At 41.2% G+C, this 19,212-nt stretch overlaps 2 protein-coding genes across 2 annotated transcripts; one reads left to right on the forward strand and one right to left on the reverse strand.

Annotated features, from left to right (window-relative positions):
• The first annotated feature begins 20 nt into the window (after positions 1-20).
• On the forward strand, positions 21-2,084 carry znf830 (zinc finger protein 830). The gene has a single exon (XM_050074598.1). The coding sequence runs from the start codon at positions 125-127 to the stop codon at positions 1,160-1,162; it is 1,038 nt and encodes a 345-aa protein (XP_049930555.1). The 5' UTR covers positions 21-124; the 3' UTR covers positions 1,163-2,084.
• Positions 1,388-10,682, reverse strand: efcab14 (EF-hand calcium binding domain 14). Its single transcript, XM_050074597.1, has 9 exons — positions 9,943-10,682; positions 9,030-9,178; positions 8,747-8,892; positions 7,772-7,870; positions 7,539-7,646; positions 5,883-6,035; positions 5,655-5,754; positions 5,434-5,565; positions 1,388-2,923 (listed from the first exon to the last, which is right to left on the reverse strand). Exons 1-9 carry the CDS (start codon positions 10,116-10,118, stop codon positions 2,745-2,747), a joined length of 1,242 nt encoding a protein of 413 aa, XP_049930554.1. The 5' UTR covers positions 10,119-10,682; the 3' UTR covers positions 1,388-2,744.
• Positions 10,683-19,212: the final 8,530 nt, after the last annotated feature.

Raw genomic sequence — 19,212 nt, forward strand, 5'->3', positions numbered from 1 at the left:
TGCGAGTGACATATCTCGCGAGACTATCCTACGACGCACCGTTTGACGTCATCTTCATGAGACGCATTTCAACTTTGTCGCCAGCAAGTAGCTAGCTAGCTAACAAGCTGCGTTGTTTTGAACGATGGCGTCCTCAAAGAAGGGGAAGAAAGTTGTGAATCAAGAGGAACTCCGGCGTTTGATGAGAGAAAAACAAAGACAAACAACGGACAAGAAGCGCGTCGAGTCTCCTTTCGCTAAATACAACAGTCTCGGGCACCTCAGCTGCACCCTGTGCAATGTGCAGGTGAAGTCGGAACTTCTTTGGCCGGCGCATGTTCTTGGGAAACAGCACAAAGAGAAAGTTGCCGAGCTGAAGGGAGGAAAGATTCAAGCAGTGACACCGTTGGTACAACCACTGAAGAGGAAAGCACCGGACAGCGAGGACGTTAACTCGAAAAAGGCGAAACCGCCGTCGGGTGCAGGCCAGTCTGCATCAGGAGGGCTGCCTACAGATTTCTTTGAGAAACCCAGCGAGAAGGCAGCTGTCTCTTCACAAAAGTCTTCAAGTCTGAGTCTGTTGGCTGGAGTTTATGATGAGGACAATGATGATGATAATGAAGAAGAGGCAGGCCAGGCAGGAACCACAAATCCCCTTCCTGAAAAGCCTCAAGCTGCAGGACTACCCGCCGATTTCTTTGACAGCTCCATCCCGTCCACACCCACCATCTCCCACTCAGGATCCATCCTCAAAGCAGAGGTGCAGGAGAAAAGCACAGAGAGGAAGGAAAACACAGCCGAGGCCCTGCCAGAGGGCTTCTTCGACGATCCTGTGAGAGATGCTAAGGTGCGCAACGTTGACGCACCCAAGGATCAAATGGACAAGGAGTGGGAAGAGTTTCAAAAGGAGATACGACAGGTGAACACAAAGTCAGAGGCCATCGTGGCGGAGGACGACGAGGAAGGTCGCCTTGAACGCCAGATTGACGAAATTGATGAACAAATCGAGTGTTACAAGAGGGTTGAAGTACTGAGAGACAAGCGGGATGTGGTGAAAAGCAAGCCTCTGCCCAGGAAGGAGGAACATATGGAGGTAGATGCCAGCATCGAGGAGGAAGAGGATGAGGAGGAGCTGCTGGGGCTTTTGTCCCGGGACTGGAGGGCTAAAGGAGCTCTGGCCTAACTCTCTCTAGAGCTCGTGACTGTGCTTGTGTCTTTTTTGCACAAGTTTATCAGCAATCCAGGAATTGTAAATATGTTTAAAAGCTCTTTACCACCTCTTTTTGTACATGTCAGACTGGATTAAATGTGATGCAGTGATATGCAACATCCTTGTTAAACACTGTTAAGTGCTACCAGAAGATTGTGTCTCAGTTCATGACTTAAAGCAACCAGATGGATCACAAATCAAACTTTTAACTTTGTGTTTATTCATTGGTGTTCACACAAAAACACATTCATAAAACCTCCCCATGTACAGCAGCAGCATGGACCCAAAATCTATGTCATGATGGCCGAAACTGTTACATTGTCCTGCAAAAACAAGTAGTCAGCTATGTTAAGTTTATAAATAATTTGTTCATGTTACATTATAAGCAACATGCAAAGCACAACAGAATTATTTAAAAAATGTACAATGTTGAGATTAAGACCGTAAAGCAACTTTTTTTACCAACCCGACCCCCTTCACAAGATAATTTGTGAGAATACATTGAAACCATTTTTTACAGAGTACAACAAAGTTTGAGTTTGACAAATTTGTTATGTAAATACACCATTATTAGGCCCATAAACATGGAATAAAATGAATCAAGTAAAGAGTGATGGTCAGTGCTTCTTATACTACCTGTTACAAACTGTGAGCTAGGCGTGACTCTCTGTCTACTGCAATTTTAAACAAGCAATATCTACGTCATTTTTGTTATTGCTACATATGCCTCATGAGTTACCACTTCAAAACTCTTTCCAAATGATTCAAAGTGTTCATAGCCCTTCAAAACTTGAACTGAAAGCTGCAAAAATAAGCAAATAACAAAAGCAGAGACTAAACACATCAATCAAAATGGAGAAACTAGCTGAAAATAAATGAGAAAAAACACGGAGCAGGAAGAAATCATGAAACTGTTTAGCTTAGAAAAGAGCATACGTAAATCCTCACTCTTATGCTCAAGTGTGTGTTTCAGTTAGGTTAGGAATCCGTCTAAAAACAAAACGAAAAACTCACAAAAATTCAGTTTCTAATAGTAATTGTAAACATTCCTAAAAGTCTATCTCAGGCTCTATAAATAAGGTTCAGGTGAGTTGTACCAGGTGTTTGTGTTGATGGGTGGGGAAGTAAAGCGAAAAGCTAAATACACAAAAATTTTACATCAAAATGAGACAGACTGGTAAAAAAACCCCACAGGTGCAGGAAAACAGAAGTCTGAGAGGTGAGAGTGGAAAACAGGATTCAAAATAAACACTTATTTCCACAGTTTATTTCATGTAAACCCTGGTTTGCTAAAATAAAAGCAGATTATTACACGTACAAGAACTCACACGGATGACGTTTAAAATTTGAGCATGTTTTGTAGATGAGGTTGTGTCGAAATAGACCTGGGAGGGCAAGTGAGTATGGGGCATGCCAGCGCCACTGTTCCACAATCAGTATGATAAATATTCAGTTCAGCAAAAGTGCAGCAATTACGGAAAAGGGTTGGGAACTTCGGACCCCCCAGACCCCGCTGGGTATTCAATACTGTTCACTGCTGTCAGTGATAATGTGCTCACAAACCTACAGCGGCTCTCAGCTCGGTCAGGGAGTACCTCTGGTCTCCGTCACTGTCAAAACACTTCATGGTGCGAGCTTTGGGAATTGATGTTCCGAATATTTTCTTCAGGCCGTGGTAGGGCAACGGGAGTACATTACGTCCATCGCCTGCCTGCTGGAAGATGAGATCCAAGTCTGTGAAAAGAACAGTTTGTATTCAGAAACAGGTTCATCTGTGAGGGCACTGCACTCTTGAACAGGCAGTCTGCACAACTGAAAATATTCACAATATAATTTTTTTGCCTCTTAGTATTTTGGTATATATGCTTATGTTCTCTTTTTTTGGCAGAGATTTATACCACTCCTGTGTCTGTCAGTCTCAAATATCCTTAATGATGTGAAATAGGGGCAAAAAATCCTCCAACCAGCAGCTCTAAAGCTCACAAACAAACACCTTACATCTCATTTGTATTTCTATACAAACTGCAGGTTAAGTTTTTATGGGTAACGTGCCGAGAATGTTTTTCGACTTGGAGCAGTAACTTCCTTGTTATCACTGTGAGGTTACCAGGCAACCAGTGGAGACTTTTAATACTTTATAGGCTACTGGAAGACTTGAGGGTCATTTCAGTCTCAGTAAGAAAGCCAATACCTGTAATTCCTAAAATGTCAAACTACAGTATGAATCACAATGCTTGTTTACAATAACTTCTGGGTAGAAACCCTCTGCATCATGTACATAAAATCAAATGATGCTGAGCATATGCTGCCTTAATTAGTTAGTTTTTAGCCACCTTAAAAAAAGGCCCACCAAAAAAAAATCAATTTCAGTTTAAATGCACGCTATATTTAGTATATTTTCCAGGCTTTATCAACAGCCCGTTCCGTCTGGGAACTAAAGCTGTTATATCAAAGCCACCTGACTTCAGTGACAAAAACAGTCATGTCACTTTGCAAAACAAGGGAGTTACTGGTCTACCACTACCTCCATCAGATGGTGTGTAAATAAAAGCGATGAGAATATTCCAAATACAGCAAAAACTTACACTGATTTTGATTTTTTAGGTGACTAAAATACATTCTGCTGTGGCAATGACCACAGCAGAAACGTCACATAGGTCGGACCACTGTTTTTGACTATATATCTTAACTAGAATTACCACCCCGCAGTTGTGTGCCTCCATGTACCAGTCAAGTTTCTCTTACAGTTTACATCAATATCTGTGAAAACATGGATGCTTCACACACGTATTCCCCTAGCAGCACAGAAGATCTATACAATCAGCACGGTTTCAAGGTGGACACCAAAGATCTGTGTCATCAATTCAGTATCTGACCAAATGTCTCCCCATCTGTTCCTGAGATCTTGAGTTATGGCCAAAAACATAATTTGTAAGATCACACTGACGTTGACTTGTAACCACCCAATTCCAATTAGGGGTGGGTCGGTTCTCGGTAATACCAATTCGGTTCGGTACTCCGTCTTGGACCGGGTTTTTTTTGGGAGACTGACCGGACCGCATACGTCAGGCCCAAACATACTTGGGCGGATCGTACGCGGAGTGGACTCCACGGAGGTCTGTCCGGACTAAAAGCAGACGTCCGCAAGCCCTGTGCGCGCAAAGCTCAGATTTTACGACCGCGCGGACTCCACTCCACGCAACAGTGTCACACAAAAGACTGCTCGGCATGTATTTTTCCACATCGCGGGGATTTTTCACGGACATTTTTACAGGAAACTACAACGCGGAAGTGTGCTCGACTATGGAAGTCCGAAAGACTGCGGACATTCCTTGCGGAGTCCGCTCCGCTTATAGTACGCCGAGTCTGTGAGAGGGGGGTGGGGGTGTGACGGGGACTGAGCTAGCGGGTGCGAGTGCGCATGCGCCGAGGCCTCTACTGTAGCCTGGAGTTTGTTTAACAGTGACGGGGAGTCGATAATGGCGGACAATTTAGTCCCGAAGAAATCAAAGAATGCGCCAATATGGCAACACTTTGGCTTTGAGCCAGACGAAGGAGGCAACCCTTGTTTGCACTGATTGGGTAAGCTAAACCTGCACATTTATTTTTAAGGATAAATGAAACGTGTTACTGTCACTCTGTTGTCCTATGGTCGTTTTTTATTTCAAATGAGTCAATTGCGCCCCCAAGTGGCGAAAATCCGATATTACCGACTTGATACGTTTTTTCACAAAAACCGGACCGTTTTTTTTTTTCTCATACCGACCCAACCCTAATTCCAATCAGTTTATTTTTTAGTCCAAGTGGACGTTTTTGTGTCACACTTGAAGAAATCCCCTTAAGGTGTTCTTGAGATATCATGTTCACGAGAATGAGAGAGACGAGGTCACAGTGACCTTGACCTTTGATCTATGACCACCAAAATTCAATCAGTTCATTGTTGAGTCCAAGGGGACATTTGCAACAAATTTGAAGAAATTTCCTCAAGGTGTTCTCGAGATATCTCGTTGATAAGAATGGAATGTGTGGACAAAACGAAAAACATAATGCCTCTGGTTATGGCTATCGCTGGTGTGGAGGCATAAAAAGTTGCAGTAACGGCCCAAAATGAGAACAGACATACACAAGTTTGCTGATTTTACCTATTGCTGCAACTGCCTGTTGTTGATTGTTGTTGTTAGTGTAACGTTACATTGATTCCTATCATGAAAGATGAGATATAAAACTTTAGTGGCAGTGTGCACCTTTCTGAGAGCTGACACCAGGCAGGACCACCGTCTCTGGGCACAGTGTCTCAGCGTTTCTCTTAGAGCGGTTTGGAGTTAAGAAGCGCGGGCGTCTGCTTGTCTGAGGCTCTATCAGTGGTGTGGATACCTCTGTGAATATATAAAGGAGAAAAACATATTTAAATGTAACATGGGGCAAAGAAAACTGCTGTAATGAACAGCTTAATGCTACACTGTACCTTGCACATCCCCAGGTGTTGCTTTGGTTGTAATGGCTTCTTTGACCGTCTCGGTTGCTGGACTTGCGCTGTTGATTGCTGCTGCGTCACTGTCCTTTGACTGTAAGGCACGTAAAAGATAAAAAGTAAAATGGATCAAGTTGTCTGTTACTGCCTGGGCCAGTGATCCCCAACCAGGGGTGCTTGTAGTGGAGCAGGAATTGAGTGTGACGCCTCCTGTTAACTCACCCTTTGCTTTGACCCGTTCTCTAATGACAGCACCCTCTGCTGAAGATCTGCGACAGTGGAGAGGAGGATGTGGATCTGCTCATCAGACTGTGTATGGTGCAGCTCCTCTGTCTTGTTGGCCTCACTCACGGCTTTTCTCAGGTCTGTTATGTCCTGTGACAACAACGAAAAAATTGACGTAAAGCAACGTGCAGTTTACCATTAGATGAGAGTTTTCTACGACTCATTGGCACAAAAAGTTACAAGACTATGTGCAATATTTGCCAGGACTAAGCAATATGTGCTAATGTAGCATAATAATACTTAACAGTTTTTGTAGCATGCACGACATAGCACTTCATTAGTACTCTCGGGTCTCAGCTGTATTTAATTCTTGTATTTAATATTTTAACTTAACCTCTTAACTTTGTTACACTGTGCTGTATCACCAGGTCAAATCCCTGTGACCACTGACAATTTGGCGAATAAAGCAATTCTGATTAAATGGATAATCTGTCAGCGAGCAATTCATCACTGACCACATCATTATTGAGGCCACTGTCTAAAAAAACATGTAAAACTGTATGATTATTTGCTGATCCTCTTTTCCCATCCATTTTGCTTGTAAAAAAACAAAGTGGAGAAAACATTCTGCGGTTGTCTCAGATATTTGACCTACTTTCACGCAGCAAACTAAAGCATCTAAGCTCCCAAAATAGATTGGCACTTGTTTCATGTATTATGAATGAAAACCCAACGCATGGATCCAAGAAAATGACAGGACCTTCTTAACCCGACGACTCTGTCAATGTAAGCCTGACAAGAGCTGCGAAAAAACATTCATGCATGCACAAGTAAACAAATAAACAAATTAATCTCGCAGTAGCAAACTTCACCGCGGTTTCTGGTTTGGATTCGTGCCGCACTTGAGCAGATCGACTGACATTTCATCACCAGACTCATCTTGAGCATATGTAAGGAGATTTGCTTCGATTCTAAGTGTGGCAAATATGCAAAAGCAACACTGCAACCAAGAACTGAGACGTAGTACATTAGACATTAGCACACCGAGCTATTCGATGAATTCACTTAAGCACAATGCACTGTTTACACGTTTTATAAACACTGGTCTCCATACATTCATGTGTAAATAATAAATGAGAAAAGCAGCCTCCAGCAATATTTGCAGTGAGTGTAGATAAGTAAAAAACAGACAAGATGTCAAACAAAATAAATGAAATTTAACTTTGACTTGAGCTCATGAAAAATCCATGGCCTTTGCTCGATGAAATACTGGAGCTTGCAGCCTTGTATACTATTTACAAAGGCACACAGCTTCAGATTCTCCTGTGATGTTTGTCAGCTGCCCACAACACTGTACTGACATTTCAGTAGTTTACCAACAGTCAGAAATCAGTCTGAAAGGTAAGGCTATTCTCTTTGGCTAGTCTGCCTCTCATTCAAACATTTATCGTCCCTGTAAACACAACTGTCGATCCATTCTGAGATGTAAGATGGTAAGATGGATCCTGTGCAAGCAAAAATAATCTCAGAGTTAGCCTGAAGATGCATTTCTGGAGCCGTGAATGAGATGTTTCGATCTGAACATATTATCATACCAAATGTCAGCTGTTCAGCGTCAAAGTAAAAAAAAAAACTATTGGAAATCGAATTTACCATCGTCTTCTTCAAGTCGTCGTCCTTCTTCTGATTTTCGAGAGCAGCCTGCATAGTCTTCACATCGTGCTGTACGCTTGTTAGTGTGCTGCCAATTGTAGCAACACTCTGGGAAAAGAAAGAACACTCTGTGAGATCAGATATGAAAATCTTCTACAAAAATAAAAAGAATATTAATAAGATAGCATTCTAAACCAATTTTCTCTTTTTATTCCTTTTTACTTTGCCTTCACCTTTTGGAGCTCTTCAACTGTGGTGGGAAGGCTGATTAAATCAGCGGCTGATTTCAAGTTGGCCTTTAAATGGTTTACTGCCGAGTCCAGCAAGCTGATCTGCAGGAGTAAAATGACACAAAATCTTCAGTTACATCTCGAAGACTGAATTACCAATCTGTTTATCCACTTCCAAAGAAGACTCGCACAGCATTACAGAGTTGGACTGATTTCCAGTTTTGCTGGTTAGGTCCAGTGTACGAACTTAAAGCAGTTTGATTTTATGAAAACTGGCTAAACTGACATTTGCATTGTGACACCTTATGGCAAATTAAAAAAGTAGCCCTCATCAACAATCTGTGCTGATGGCGACACGGGGCTAAATCCAACTTGTATTGCATTAGTAACAAGCAATAAGACAACTTGATGAACATAAAATATTTCTTAATAAACAGACTAATAGAGCCACTGGTGTCTGACAGGCTGTAAGCCGAGCACAACAACATGTGGGGATCATATTTCAGCAGAGTGGGGAGGAAGACAAGCAGCATATTTGTTTACTAGACAGTTTGAATGTTTTTTTGTGGAGACCAGACCAGACATGGTAGACTAAGTCTCTCAAGAAAACTAAAAGTGCACCAATATGGCAACATTTTGGATTTAAAGCCGACAAAAGAGGTGATGCAATGTGATAATAGTTGGATGCTTGTTTGCTATTAGGACACTGTGTCATTGTGTTCCACTTGCGAATGGCTGTGCGTAAATTTCGGTAAACAGATCTAGTCTATTCCGGCTCTTAATATCAAACCGGTTGAACATTTTCACACTGGCCCAACCCTACTGTACTATGATGGCAAGTTAATGCCAAAAAAACAACAACAACCCATAACTGAAGTATGACCAAGGTGAAAGTCCAGATATTCTCCAACACTCTGTGACGAGCTCTGGTTAGTGTTTGACAGTGTGAGTGTTAAAGTAGCTTCAAAAACAACTGACCTTTCTGTTCATTTCTGTCAGGTTAGACCAGAGCTTGCTCAGCCCTTTGTCCCCATTCTCAATGTCATCAAGCTTTCTCTCCTTGTTTTTCAGGTCCTCACTTAGTTTTGGTATTTCACTTGATGACACCTTCTGGCTGGATTCCACTGTTAGAAAAACATCACAGTGGTGTTAAAGGCAAAAGAATGCACATGTAGATGGAATATAAAATGACGACGTGTCCAAAGGGCAGCGAGCCTTTTATGACCATCACAAGGTGTGTGTGTGTCACAGTGAGTCTTACTGCTGTGCAGCTTTTCTTTCAGCGAGTCTAGATCTTCTTTTAGAGCAATCTGCATCCATATGAGTCCAGCACAGGCCATAACGCAGGCAGCAAGTATGATGAACAGAAACAAGGGGTAGCACACATTGCAGCACTGTGTGTAGCTTCTTCTGTAAAGAGAAGAAACATGTAATGTTAAACATTACAACTGCACAGCCCCTTACATTATTAATGAGGGAGATATTTTTAGAAGACTGCATTCGGTGTCATGGGAATTATGAGGATTGCTGGTAAATAATGGTGTTTTGAAATATGGGCAATATTATCATATATTCTTGCTGAATGTTATATTGATTATTTCTAATTTGTCTGACATAAAGCAGCAGGGGAATAAAAAACCTTGACCATGGTGGTAGTGTGCAAGATGGGTGATACTGTGCTTTGATCTGAGCACATCTGAGTATTTATATTTTTCTTTTAACCTCTGCACAGTGCTCCAGGGCAAACGAAAATGAGACTCTTTGTACTTCTTTTTTGATTCAAGATTTATCTTTGTAATTCTCCAGCACATGTGAGTGAAGACAAATAAAATAGTATGTACTCTGGTTGCAATGTGCTGGGCAACCCAGTGATCTACAAGATTAAAACAGTCATAAAATAATCCTCAAAAAGAAACAACAAATAATTAATTGTTAAAAATCTCATATATAATGCAAAAAATCAATTAAAAATGAATTCACTTAGTTGATGTGAAGTAGCTGTTTGTGATAGTAGTGTTCTTTAGACAAGTTACTCCAACCATCCAGATTACTTTCACTTTGTATTTTAATAGGAAATGTAATAGCATTGTTATACAGCTAGTTAATGACTGTGTAAAAACACCCTTACACAACATCTTACACCACAACATACAGTTGTTAGACAGGCTACTCACTTCCCAAAGTTAGCTCCGCTGCTCAGGTTGTTGAACTCATCATCATCCGAGCTGGAGTCGGACTCCGAGTCCGGCGGCTCGGTTCGGAGAAGTCGGTGACCGGACCCCTTTTTGGTCTTCTTCCTTTTGCTGTCCCCGAGTCCAATCAAAGCATTCAGCTCCTTCCTCTTCTTCATCTTCTTCTGGGGGGTCAGCGAACCCGCCGAGCCCGATTTAAACCCGACTAAATCCAAAGTTTTGTCCAGTTTGGTGGATGTTGTCGTTTACGTAGCGGCTAAGCTAACTTTAGGTTATCTTGCTAGCTTGATTTTCAACCACGCAACGTTGCTAACGGATACAAACACATCGGACTTTGCCGGTTGGTTGCCTTGGTGATTTACAGCTAATGTATAAAAATTATCAACAGTTGATCGGCATTACGCAACTCCCACCAAAAAGCTCCTCCAAAACAACTTTTTCTACTAGCTCCCTGGCTGTCACATACGTTAGCTAACTCGGCTAGCATCTGACACCTTTGCTAACGGTAGCTAACAGCGGCTGGCTGTGGCTACTGTGCTATCACATCGTCACAGCGAGGTTTTAAAATGCCTGCCTCGCCGTGGCTCATATTGGAAACACTACAAAAAGTCTTCAAGTAGATTGATAAAACCTATGTATCGTAAAATCAAAATACACGGTACAGTACTTCCAGCGATCTGTCCTGCTGCCTGTATTGTTTGGGCAGGGCGTCCGAGTAACCTCGCAGCTGATTGGTTCAGCGCGCAGCTACAACTTCCGGTGCTCTGTTCTGTCAGGGAACGACACAGAGCACAACACCTCCCACCCCCGTTTACCACTTTACATCGATGCTGCTGAAAGTCAAGAACAATGTAAGTATGTCTAATTAGCTGAAGTGGAAAATGAAGTGGAGATATATGTGAAAATGTTAGATTGAAGTAGCTCAAGACGATGAGAAGAGCTGCCGGTGTGTAATCGTGCAAAAATAATGAACGTTACCATTTGAATCAATGCGAATAAATGCTAGATATTGGTGCCAAGCTAAACTTGACTGGTTGATTGCTAGTTCCAAGCCATAGTCAGTCCCCATGTCAATTTAATTGTATGCCCCCCTTAAAGAGTGGATTCAATTTAATTTACCTCCACCCCCCTTTTCTACATCTGAGTGTGTTTAATTTTGCACTAAGCTTTTATTCTGCTCATTAAAAAAGGGCAGTGGGAGGTTATTTTGTTTTTATTTTAATCATGAAGCCAATTTCAAGGTCCAGTGAAATAATCCAACAGAAAAGTAGGTCATCTTTATCGTTTGTCACTTTATTTTCTATTTGCAGTATTTTAATTTTTTATGTGTGTGCTGTATGCTGAATATTATATTGTTTTACAACATTTCCGTTGCACACATTTATGATTATGAGCAGATAAAAGAGTACTTTTATGTATTGGAACATTACTGATTGTTTCATGTTGGATTTAGTCATGTTTGCCTTATTGTGACATATATTTATACTGGAAAATACCCGTATTGATATAATTATTCCAGCCTCAATGCCAGCACTAATCAGAGCCATTTGTACCGGGGAGGAAACAACCGATTATTCTCATTATTGATAGATCTGTGCATCTGAATTTTTGCCAGAACCCAATTAGATGTCCTCATATTGCTTGTTTTATCCAAAATCCAAACATGTTCGGTTTACAATGATATTTATCAGAGGAAAGCAGCAGATCTGAGCATTTTGGAAGCTGGAACATGCCCATTTTTCAGCAATAAACAACCCAGACAATGTATTTATGATGAAAAATTGCTATTCATTTTCTGTACATATGCTAATTGTTTATTGGAGTAAGCGTATCTCTAATTTGCACATTTGTAGCCTGTGTATTGTTATATCTACAGGTTATCCCTCAGGTCTGTGGTGTTTACATAATATTTTCATGAATGCACCACAGTCTATGAAACAGGATTTAATTTTTGTTTCATTTTGCCTCTTCCAGCAGGGGTCTGGCAGAAATCCAGCTGACCTGGAGCGCTATTGGGCTGACCCAGCAAGACACATGGGCTGAGGCGAAGCAGGGTCTCTGCAGACTGGCCTTTAGCTCTTTTTCATTGAAAACGGACTCCCACTGGCCTGCTTTTGGCTTTGAAAATATGTTCCTTTATGTGCCTGGCCCCCCATACTTCCACACCACAATACTAATAATAATGACACTGAATGAAAACCTCCACACTGGACCAATTTACAAACTCACAAAGGAACTGAGATGCTCCTCAGCATCGCAGTATGAGTTTGGTTATTGAGTTGCAAGAGATGAGGCCTACTGCTGATGCTTTATTATCCCCAGAAAAGACTTTCTCAAGGCAGTGCTTGTCAGTTCCCAATAATAGCATGATGCCACCCACACAAATACAAAACTAATATTATAATAGTCAGACGCCTGTGCCTGCCCCGTTATTTAAGTGCATTAAACTGGGAGGTAGCTACTTTATTGTTTTGAATGCATTTACGGTGAACCCAGCAGCGATCTGTAGGTAGCAGAGCAAAATTCAATCAGCGGCTCGTCTCCTCTAAGAACACCTGGTGAGGGGACAAGCATCACGCTGAGGGCCCGCGCAGACCCCTGCCAGCGCGAGGCTGCAAATCAAAGCATCAGAGGTGTTTCATCTCTTCGCTGGAGTCTCAGTTTTTCATCCGGGGTTAAGACTGAAAGGATGACACTTCAACTTCTGGCTTCTCACATCTACAGCCACGAGGTAGGGAGCATCAGGCATTAAGAAGCCCACCACTCTGATTACTACAAAACACTTGTTTTCACACTTTGTTCACAGCGGGGTCTCTCATATTCTCACCAGGAGTGATTCCTGCAAGTGTCGGACAGGGAGCTGCCTTGGGTGCTGACAGGGAATGTAAATAGTGGTGGCATGATAGGAAATACTGAATAGAATTGACTGCTAATTGAAGGCTTTCATCTGACATGGCAGACTGTGTGAATACAGATTATCATCAGTTGGAAGCAGGGCTGCAGTTAGAATACCAATTTCTCTCACCAGGCGCTTCTACTGTTTATTTAGAGTCTTTCAACCATTATGTTGGATGACTCAACTAGTACATGAAAATTTCATCATGAAATATACGCTGCGCTGGCTGACAGATGAAATGGGACCCACATGGTATTTCGAACGGTGACACATGGTTGAACTCGTGAACTTCATCTCTGACAGCTGCCGACTGATGCTTTATTAGGAGACAAACATGATTTACAGTAAAGCACGAGCTTTGTAATTTATTTGCTCAGCTTTCATTGTTTGTTCTTGATCTCTTTTTTTGTGTCACTGCAGGCCCTCAAAGCATATTTTCTTAATCATCCTGTTACCATGAGGAATGAGGACCAACACAAACACACAAATTGATCCCAAAGTAGAACCGTTTTTTTCAGTAGAGAGCCAAAGTCATGACGTTGCATCCAGACGAGACTCTTCCACTAGTGTGTGGGACTCACTGCAGGGTCTACTTTCCATAGTCTACAACAGACTGACTAATCAACATGACGTAATGAGATTGCTGCCATCATAAAGGTGGTGTGTATTGTCTGCAAAAGCTTGAGTGATCATTGGTTTTTAATCCTTTCTCCTTAATTTCACAACCTAGCTTACATTTTGATTGACAAACACTAGGACCAACATGATGTTTGACTATTGGGAAGCCCTTATTGTGATTTTAAGGCAAGAAATGAGAGAAAACTCACCCTGATTGGTTGGATGCCTTAGGTTGTCTAGTTTTATATAACACCACCACTAGCTTAAAAAATGAGGGAAGTGCAAGTATAAGTAAAGTGCTTTAAAATTATAACGGCTGCCAAAATGCAAGACCAAATACGCAGGCTCAGAGTGTCGCTATTATACCATTATTATATGACTTATTAGTATGTTAGTATCACCTGTTATGAAGTGGGTAGAGCAGACATAGGTGAGATTAGACTTGGGGACCAGTTTCAGTTTTGGTTGACGCTCCTGTCGTTTATGTGAGCGGTCCTGAAGGGCGCCAGCCACTTTTTACTTTGCGATTCCTCATGGTGGGATATAAAACTGCAGACTTGGATTTGTCTCGTCTTGTTACTCATTCAGCACACAGAGTAGCACTTGAGCATGTTTGCATGTTAATATCTGACCAGTTCTCTGCACTGCTATAGACTGTACCTGAAGTGGTCTTTCCCTGACGCCATAGTTGTGTAGCAACAACAGACCAGGGGTCTCATTTAAAAAACAATGCGTAGGATTCGTACTAAAAATGTATGTACGGACGTCCGCAAAAAAATATTCAGCACAATCAGGCTTCCACCTCACCATCTGCGTCGCCATTTTTCCATCTCCGAAATGTTCTTAAGCATGGGTCCATGTTTCTCCCATTAAGTCTGCTTTTATAGATCACAACATGTGTGTAGGAAATGGTGTACGCCTCTTTCAGGCCTCATTTTTTGCGTACGCAATGTTTTTGTTTTTTTTAAAGATTATTTTTGGGCGTTTTGCCTTTAATGGACAGGATAGTGTGTGAAATGGGGGAGAGAGAGAGAGTGGGGGGGGACAACATGCAGCAAGGAGTTGCAAGCCGGAGTCAAACTCGCGACTGCTGCAGCGAGGCATCACCTCTATACGTGGGGCACCGGCACTATCCACTACGCTACAGACGCCCCGTTTATAAATGAGACCCCAGAAGCTGACTTTGAGAATTGCCATCATCCACAGCCGATTTAAAGTTAAATGCTATTTAGTTTGCAATCACAAAAAAACTGCAGCTCCTGTGAGAACTAACAAAGGCAGCAGTGCAGGTACGTCATCGTAACTTGGTTTCGCCCATATCTATAACACTTCCAAATGCTTTGTGCTGTTATTGGAGACATGTCAGAGCTAGTCACTACCCCGAGTTTGAAGTGTACGTGAGATGCCTCTACAAACTGCATCCACCACTAGCACAAGACAAAACCACCAACGCAACGAATTTGAACCGTGCTATAATGCGACTTTACTGAATAATTATGAGGCCAAATGTTGCAGTAATACACTTAATTAATTTACTTTATTCATTATACATGAAGATTTGTTTTACCTTATCAGCAACAAGATCTAACCCTAACCCTAACCTTAACTACCTCTCTTTTAAGTTAACACTAGATAGCTAGGTTAATGCTAACTTAGCAATTTCTTCAGGGCTTCTGCTTCTGGACCAAGGAGTGAAAGGGGCTGATTGTGTAGGTACAGCTAAACCTTCTTGACCCCTCGACTCACCTATGAACTTGCCTCTTTTGTCAAGCTGTGACATTTATTCTACAAACATCTAGGGCTTATGGGAAATGGTGTTCGTTAAAGGCCGCTTTAAACACATCCAGAGATAACTTGAACAAGGTAATGGCTGCCATTTATGTATGAAAAATGACCAAAATGATGAATCGATCATGAAAATAGTTTCTGCTTTATTATCTTGCAATCGACAAATCAATCAATTAAACAAAATTGTAAAGCTCTAAAGCAAAGCATAATACTGCCACCACTCCCAAACAGAAATTGGCTAATATGAACACGTCTAGCTGAATAAAAAAGTCACGCACGTCCATGCACCAGTCAGGATTAAGCAACATTTTAATGAAAGTGTGATGACAGCTGGGAGGGTTGTTTGCTTATGTTCCCAGGCGATCCTGATGGAGCACATTAGTTCAGTTTCCAAGAGTTTTTCCCCAAACTTTGACTGTGATTGTTGCTTATTTAGTCATGAATACTTAATGTTAGTTAACATTTGAAGTTTTCGGGCCTTTAATGCTGCAGAGACTATGTTCTTATTACGTAATATAGAATTATTTAGGATATGAGTGAATTATTGAGGCAACTGAAACTTCATTCCATGATTTCTCGAACCACTTTGGTGTGGCGAGTGCAGTCATATGTCAGCAGCATATTTAGAACATGATACATTTGCTGCTGCAGATGAAACTCACATGGCAAATGACAGTGACACGAGAGCAGGCTGAACCCGAAAAAAGTTGTCAAAGCAAAGAGTGATCGCTCTGCAGCATTTGCGTGACCCCATCACACATGTCTTCTGTCAGTCAGCCTGGCTCTGACAGTGTACGAAAGGGAATCAGCAGGGGGCAATGTTCTCACATCAAACAATCCCAGACATGCAGCACAACGGCAACACTTGAGTCAAGGACAGATGAGCTCAGAATCACTGGCTCGGCTCAGTCTAATGGCTGCAATGCAAGTATCTTTCATATCCAGCACGGCGGTCATCATTGATAATTTTCTGTGCTGTGATATTGACTGCAGCATCCTGTGCAGGGCTCTTATGATTGTAAAGGGCTTGTACACCTAAATATTTTACACACTGCCAGACTCAACATTAGCCACATACATACACAGTCAGCTATGTTTAGGGAGCAAAAATGCATTTGAGATCATGTAACCATTAATAATTAACACAATTGTAACATCCATTGTGGGTTGCCTGGAAATATTTTCAGTGTAAAAGCAGAGATGGAGAGGGAAACGGCAGTTTGACGACTATTTGCAGCCTTCGTTGTCACTCCCTCTGTGTAGAAGTGTCAGTTAAATGCCTTAAAGTAAAAGGACATCAGACAGGAACATCATGATTTAGCGATTTATTCTCTGTCTTCTGCCAGAAATCACACTGTGGCGACACTTAACTGTATCGGCCGCCACTGCAGTGATACAGCAAAGGTCTGATATCATCTGAAATAGATAAAAGGGAATAGATTAATATATTAAGCAAATGAAAGGGAGGAGAGAGGGGAAAAATGAGATGGGGAGAGCGCTCTGTGATTGAATTCTGTGGAAAGTTCAGACCCTATGTGCAGTAAATTCAAGAGCAGTCGGAGGTTATTGTTTATCGTAAATCGTTTTTTTCCCTCAAATCACTCGTAAACTTGGCATATAAATCAACATGGAGGCTTACACGACCCCTCTCTGTGTTATTAATAAAGCAGTCGCACTGATAGGTCTCCCATATTGTGTAATACAGCTGAGTATAAGGCAGGAATATCAGACATTTTAAATTCAATGAGATTTAAGGATTGCTTTCACAGACAGCCAAAGTTCTCTTTTTCAGTGTATTAGACCAGGATTAGTTTAATCCATGTCTATGAAATAGGCCCTTCATTTTCCTGGTAATGTCTTCAGTGCACTAGGTATCGTCTTCTTCTTCAGGTTTTCTGTTATTTGCCAAGGAGAGGGAAAAAAACACAGAGACAATTCAAATCCACATAATCACATTTTTTTTTCATTTCTGGAAATGGTTTCAAGGAAGTTTACTGATTTGCAGCATAGTCGAGAGAGGGCAGAGGGAGAATAAGACAACAGAAGAAGAATCAAGGAGGCAAACGGAGGAAGGAGAAGACATGTTGACGTGTAAAGGAAATCAGGAAACAGAAAATGGGGGCGAGAGGAAGCGCAGAGCATCTGAAGGGGAGAAATTCATTGAAGTTTTGCAGATTTGATTAAAAACTGTTTATGTGTGTGATTAAAGCATGACAGAGAGGGAAGTGATTTTTTATTGATGGCAGCATGTCTGCAGATTGACACTTAGAGAAGACAAGAGCTTGTTTTTCCCCCTACAACTGTTTCAGCAAGGTGGAACAGGATTTTGCTGATATTGTACCTGTTTTTCCAAGAAACCCCTCAGAGTGCATGGTGGGGGTAAATTGTGGTAAACAGAAATACTGCTCTGGCCTAGATTTCTCTCACACAGCGGCTATTTCATTAAGTACATCCAGCTTGCAGCAGACCAGGCTCCCTTTACTGCAGCTCATCTGTGACAAGGGCGGATGGGTTTTGTGCTGTGAAATGCAGCTATGCATTCGCTGCCGTTATCAGACATGGAAATTCTGCAGCTCGTGCTCGCTGTAGTTTTATTATATTGATAGACATGTGATGGTTGTATCGCTTTTCATATTTCTGCCCGTATCTCCTTGCTGATATAAGTCCTCTTTCTAGAGTTTTCCACAAAATCTACTATTAACGGCTTACATCTGTCTGTTACACACCGAGTGGTTAAAAAAAAACATCTCCAAGGCAAATACAGAGAAGAGTTATTTTTTTCCCCTCAAAGACAGGGAGTGAAATGTGACATCCTATCCCACACACTGTAATTTGTAAGTTGTATTGGCAGATGCATGAACTGTATTTTGTGTGTGTGCGTGTGTGTACGGCTGCAGTCTTTTTGAGTGTGGTTGTTTAAGCCAGTTTAACATTCACATCACATTTGACTGTTTCAGTGGCGGCAGAGTTATTCAGATCTTTTATTTTAGCTCAAAGTAACAATATAATAGTGTGAAGAAATATTCTGTGACTCTGTTGAGTTAAAGTCCTGCATTCAAAATGCTACTTAAGAAAAGGAACAATAGAACTGACACCAAAACATGCTGCAAATACTAAAAAATAAAAGCACTCACTATGTAGAATGATCCCTGTCTGAATTAAATATATCATAGGGGCGGGAAGCAGCCCTATGATATCCTATACTGAAGCCATAATACAACATTATTGCATATTGCGATAACATATATTGCGATATATTGCGAATTATTACACTTTTAAAACTACAAATTATGTCCCTAAAGGAAAAATTTGTCACCATCTGTTTTAGTAAAAGTTTTACATCTGTTCATCTCACTTCAATCATTTTTATTGCAGCAAAATGCATCTAATGACCAATTAATTTTATTATTCTAGTAGGCCACCAACAGTTTGTATTTTCAGTATAAATAATTCAAATAATTTTAAAAAACAATACTTGGCATCTGTGTATCGATTAATTATTGCCACGCAAAATATGGCGATGATGTTACGCTATCCTTAATATATAACTGCATTGCAATCGTTGATGCATTCATGTTAATGTTGCAGCTGGTACAGGTGAGGTCAACTTAAACTTCTTTCTATTGTGCTGCAGAGCTTAAACCTTTGGTTCCCAACCTTTTCCCTCAAGGGACCCTTTTTCTATAATTGGCCAAACTGATGACCCCTGACTAAGGGACATATTTTATGCATATTTCACATTATATTTAATGCATGATAATAACATTACGGGACAAGTGATAAACTGCGCAATTAACCCAAACAGTGAGGGCAATACCTGCAGGAAGTTTGTGTAAAAAGAGCAATTTGGATGAAAGATAGTTTCAGATAATTTCCACTGCATCAGAGATGAGTTTTCCTGATATTTGTAGGAACTTTAAAAACACTTCTCCGTATAATGTATTGTACAT

The sequence above is a fragment of the Epinephelus moara genome, chromosome 21 (genome assembly GCF_006386435.1).
Source record: "Epinephelus moara isolate mb chromosome 21, YSFRI_EMoa_1.0, whole genome shotgun sequence".
Lineage (NCBI taxonomy): Eukaryota > Metazoa > Chordata > Actinopteri > Perciformes > Serranidae > Epinephelus > Epinephelus moara.

Bases quoted from the DNA above. Each gene is read 5' to 3' on its own strand.
- znf830 (XM_050074598.1), top strand. From the start codon at position 125: ATGGCGTCCTCAAAGAAGGGGAAGAAAGTTGTGAATCAAGAGGAACTC.
- efcab14 (XM_050074597.1), bottom strand. From the start codon at position 10,118: ATGAAGAAGAGGAAGGAGCTGAATGCTTTGATTGGACTCGGGGACAGC. The intron at 7,871-8,746 runs GTCAGTTGTTTT...TTACTCCTGCAG, and splicing joins TGACAGAAATGAACAGAAAG to ATCAGCTTGCTGGACTCGGC. The intron at 5,755-5,882 runs GTGAGTTAACAG...CGTGCCTTACAG, and splicing joins AGAACGGGTCAAAGCAAAGG to TCAAAGGACAGTGACGCAGC.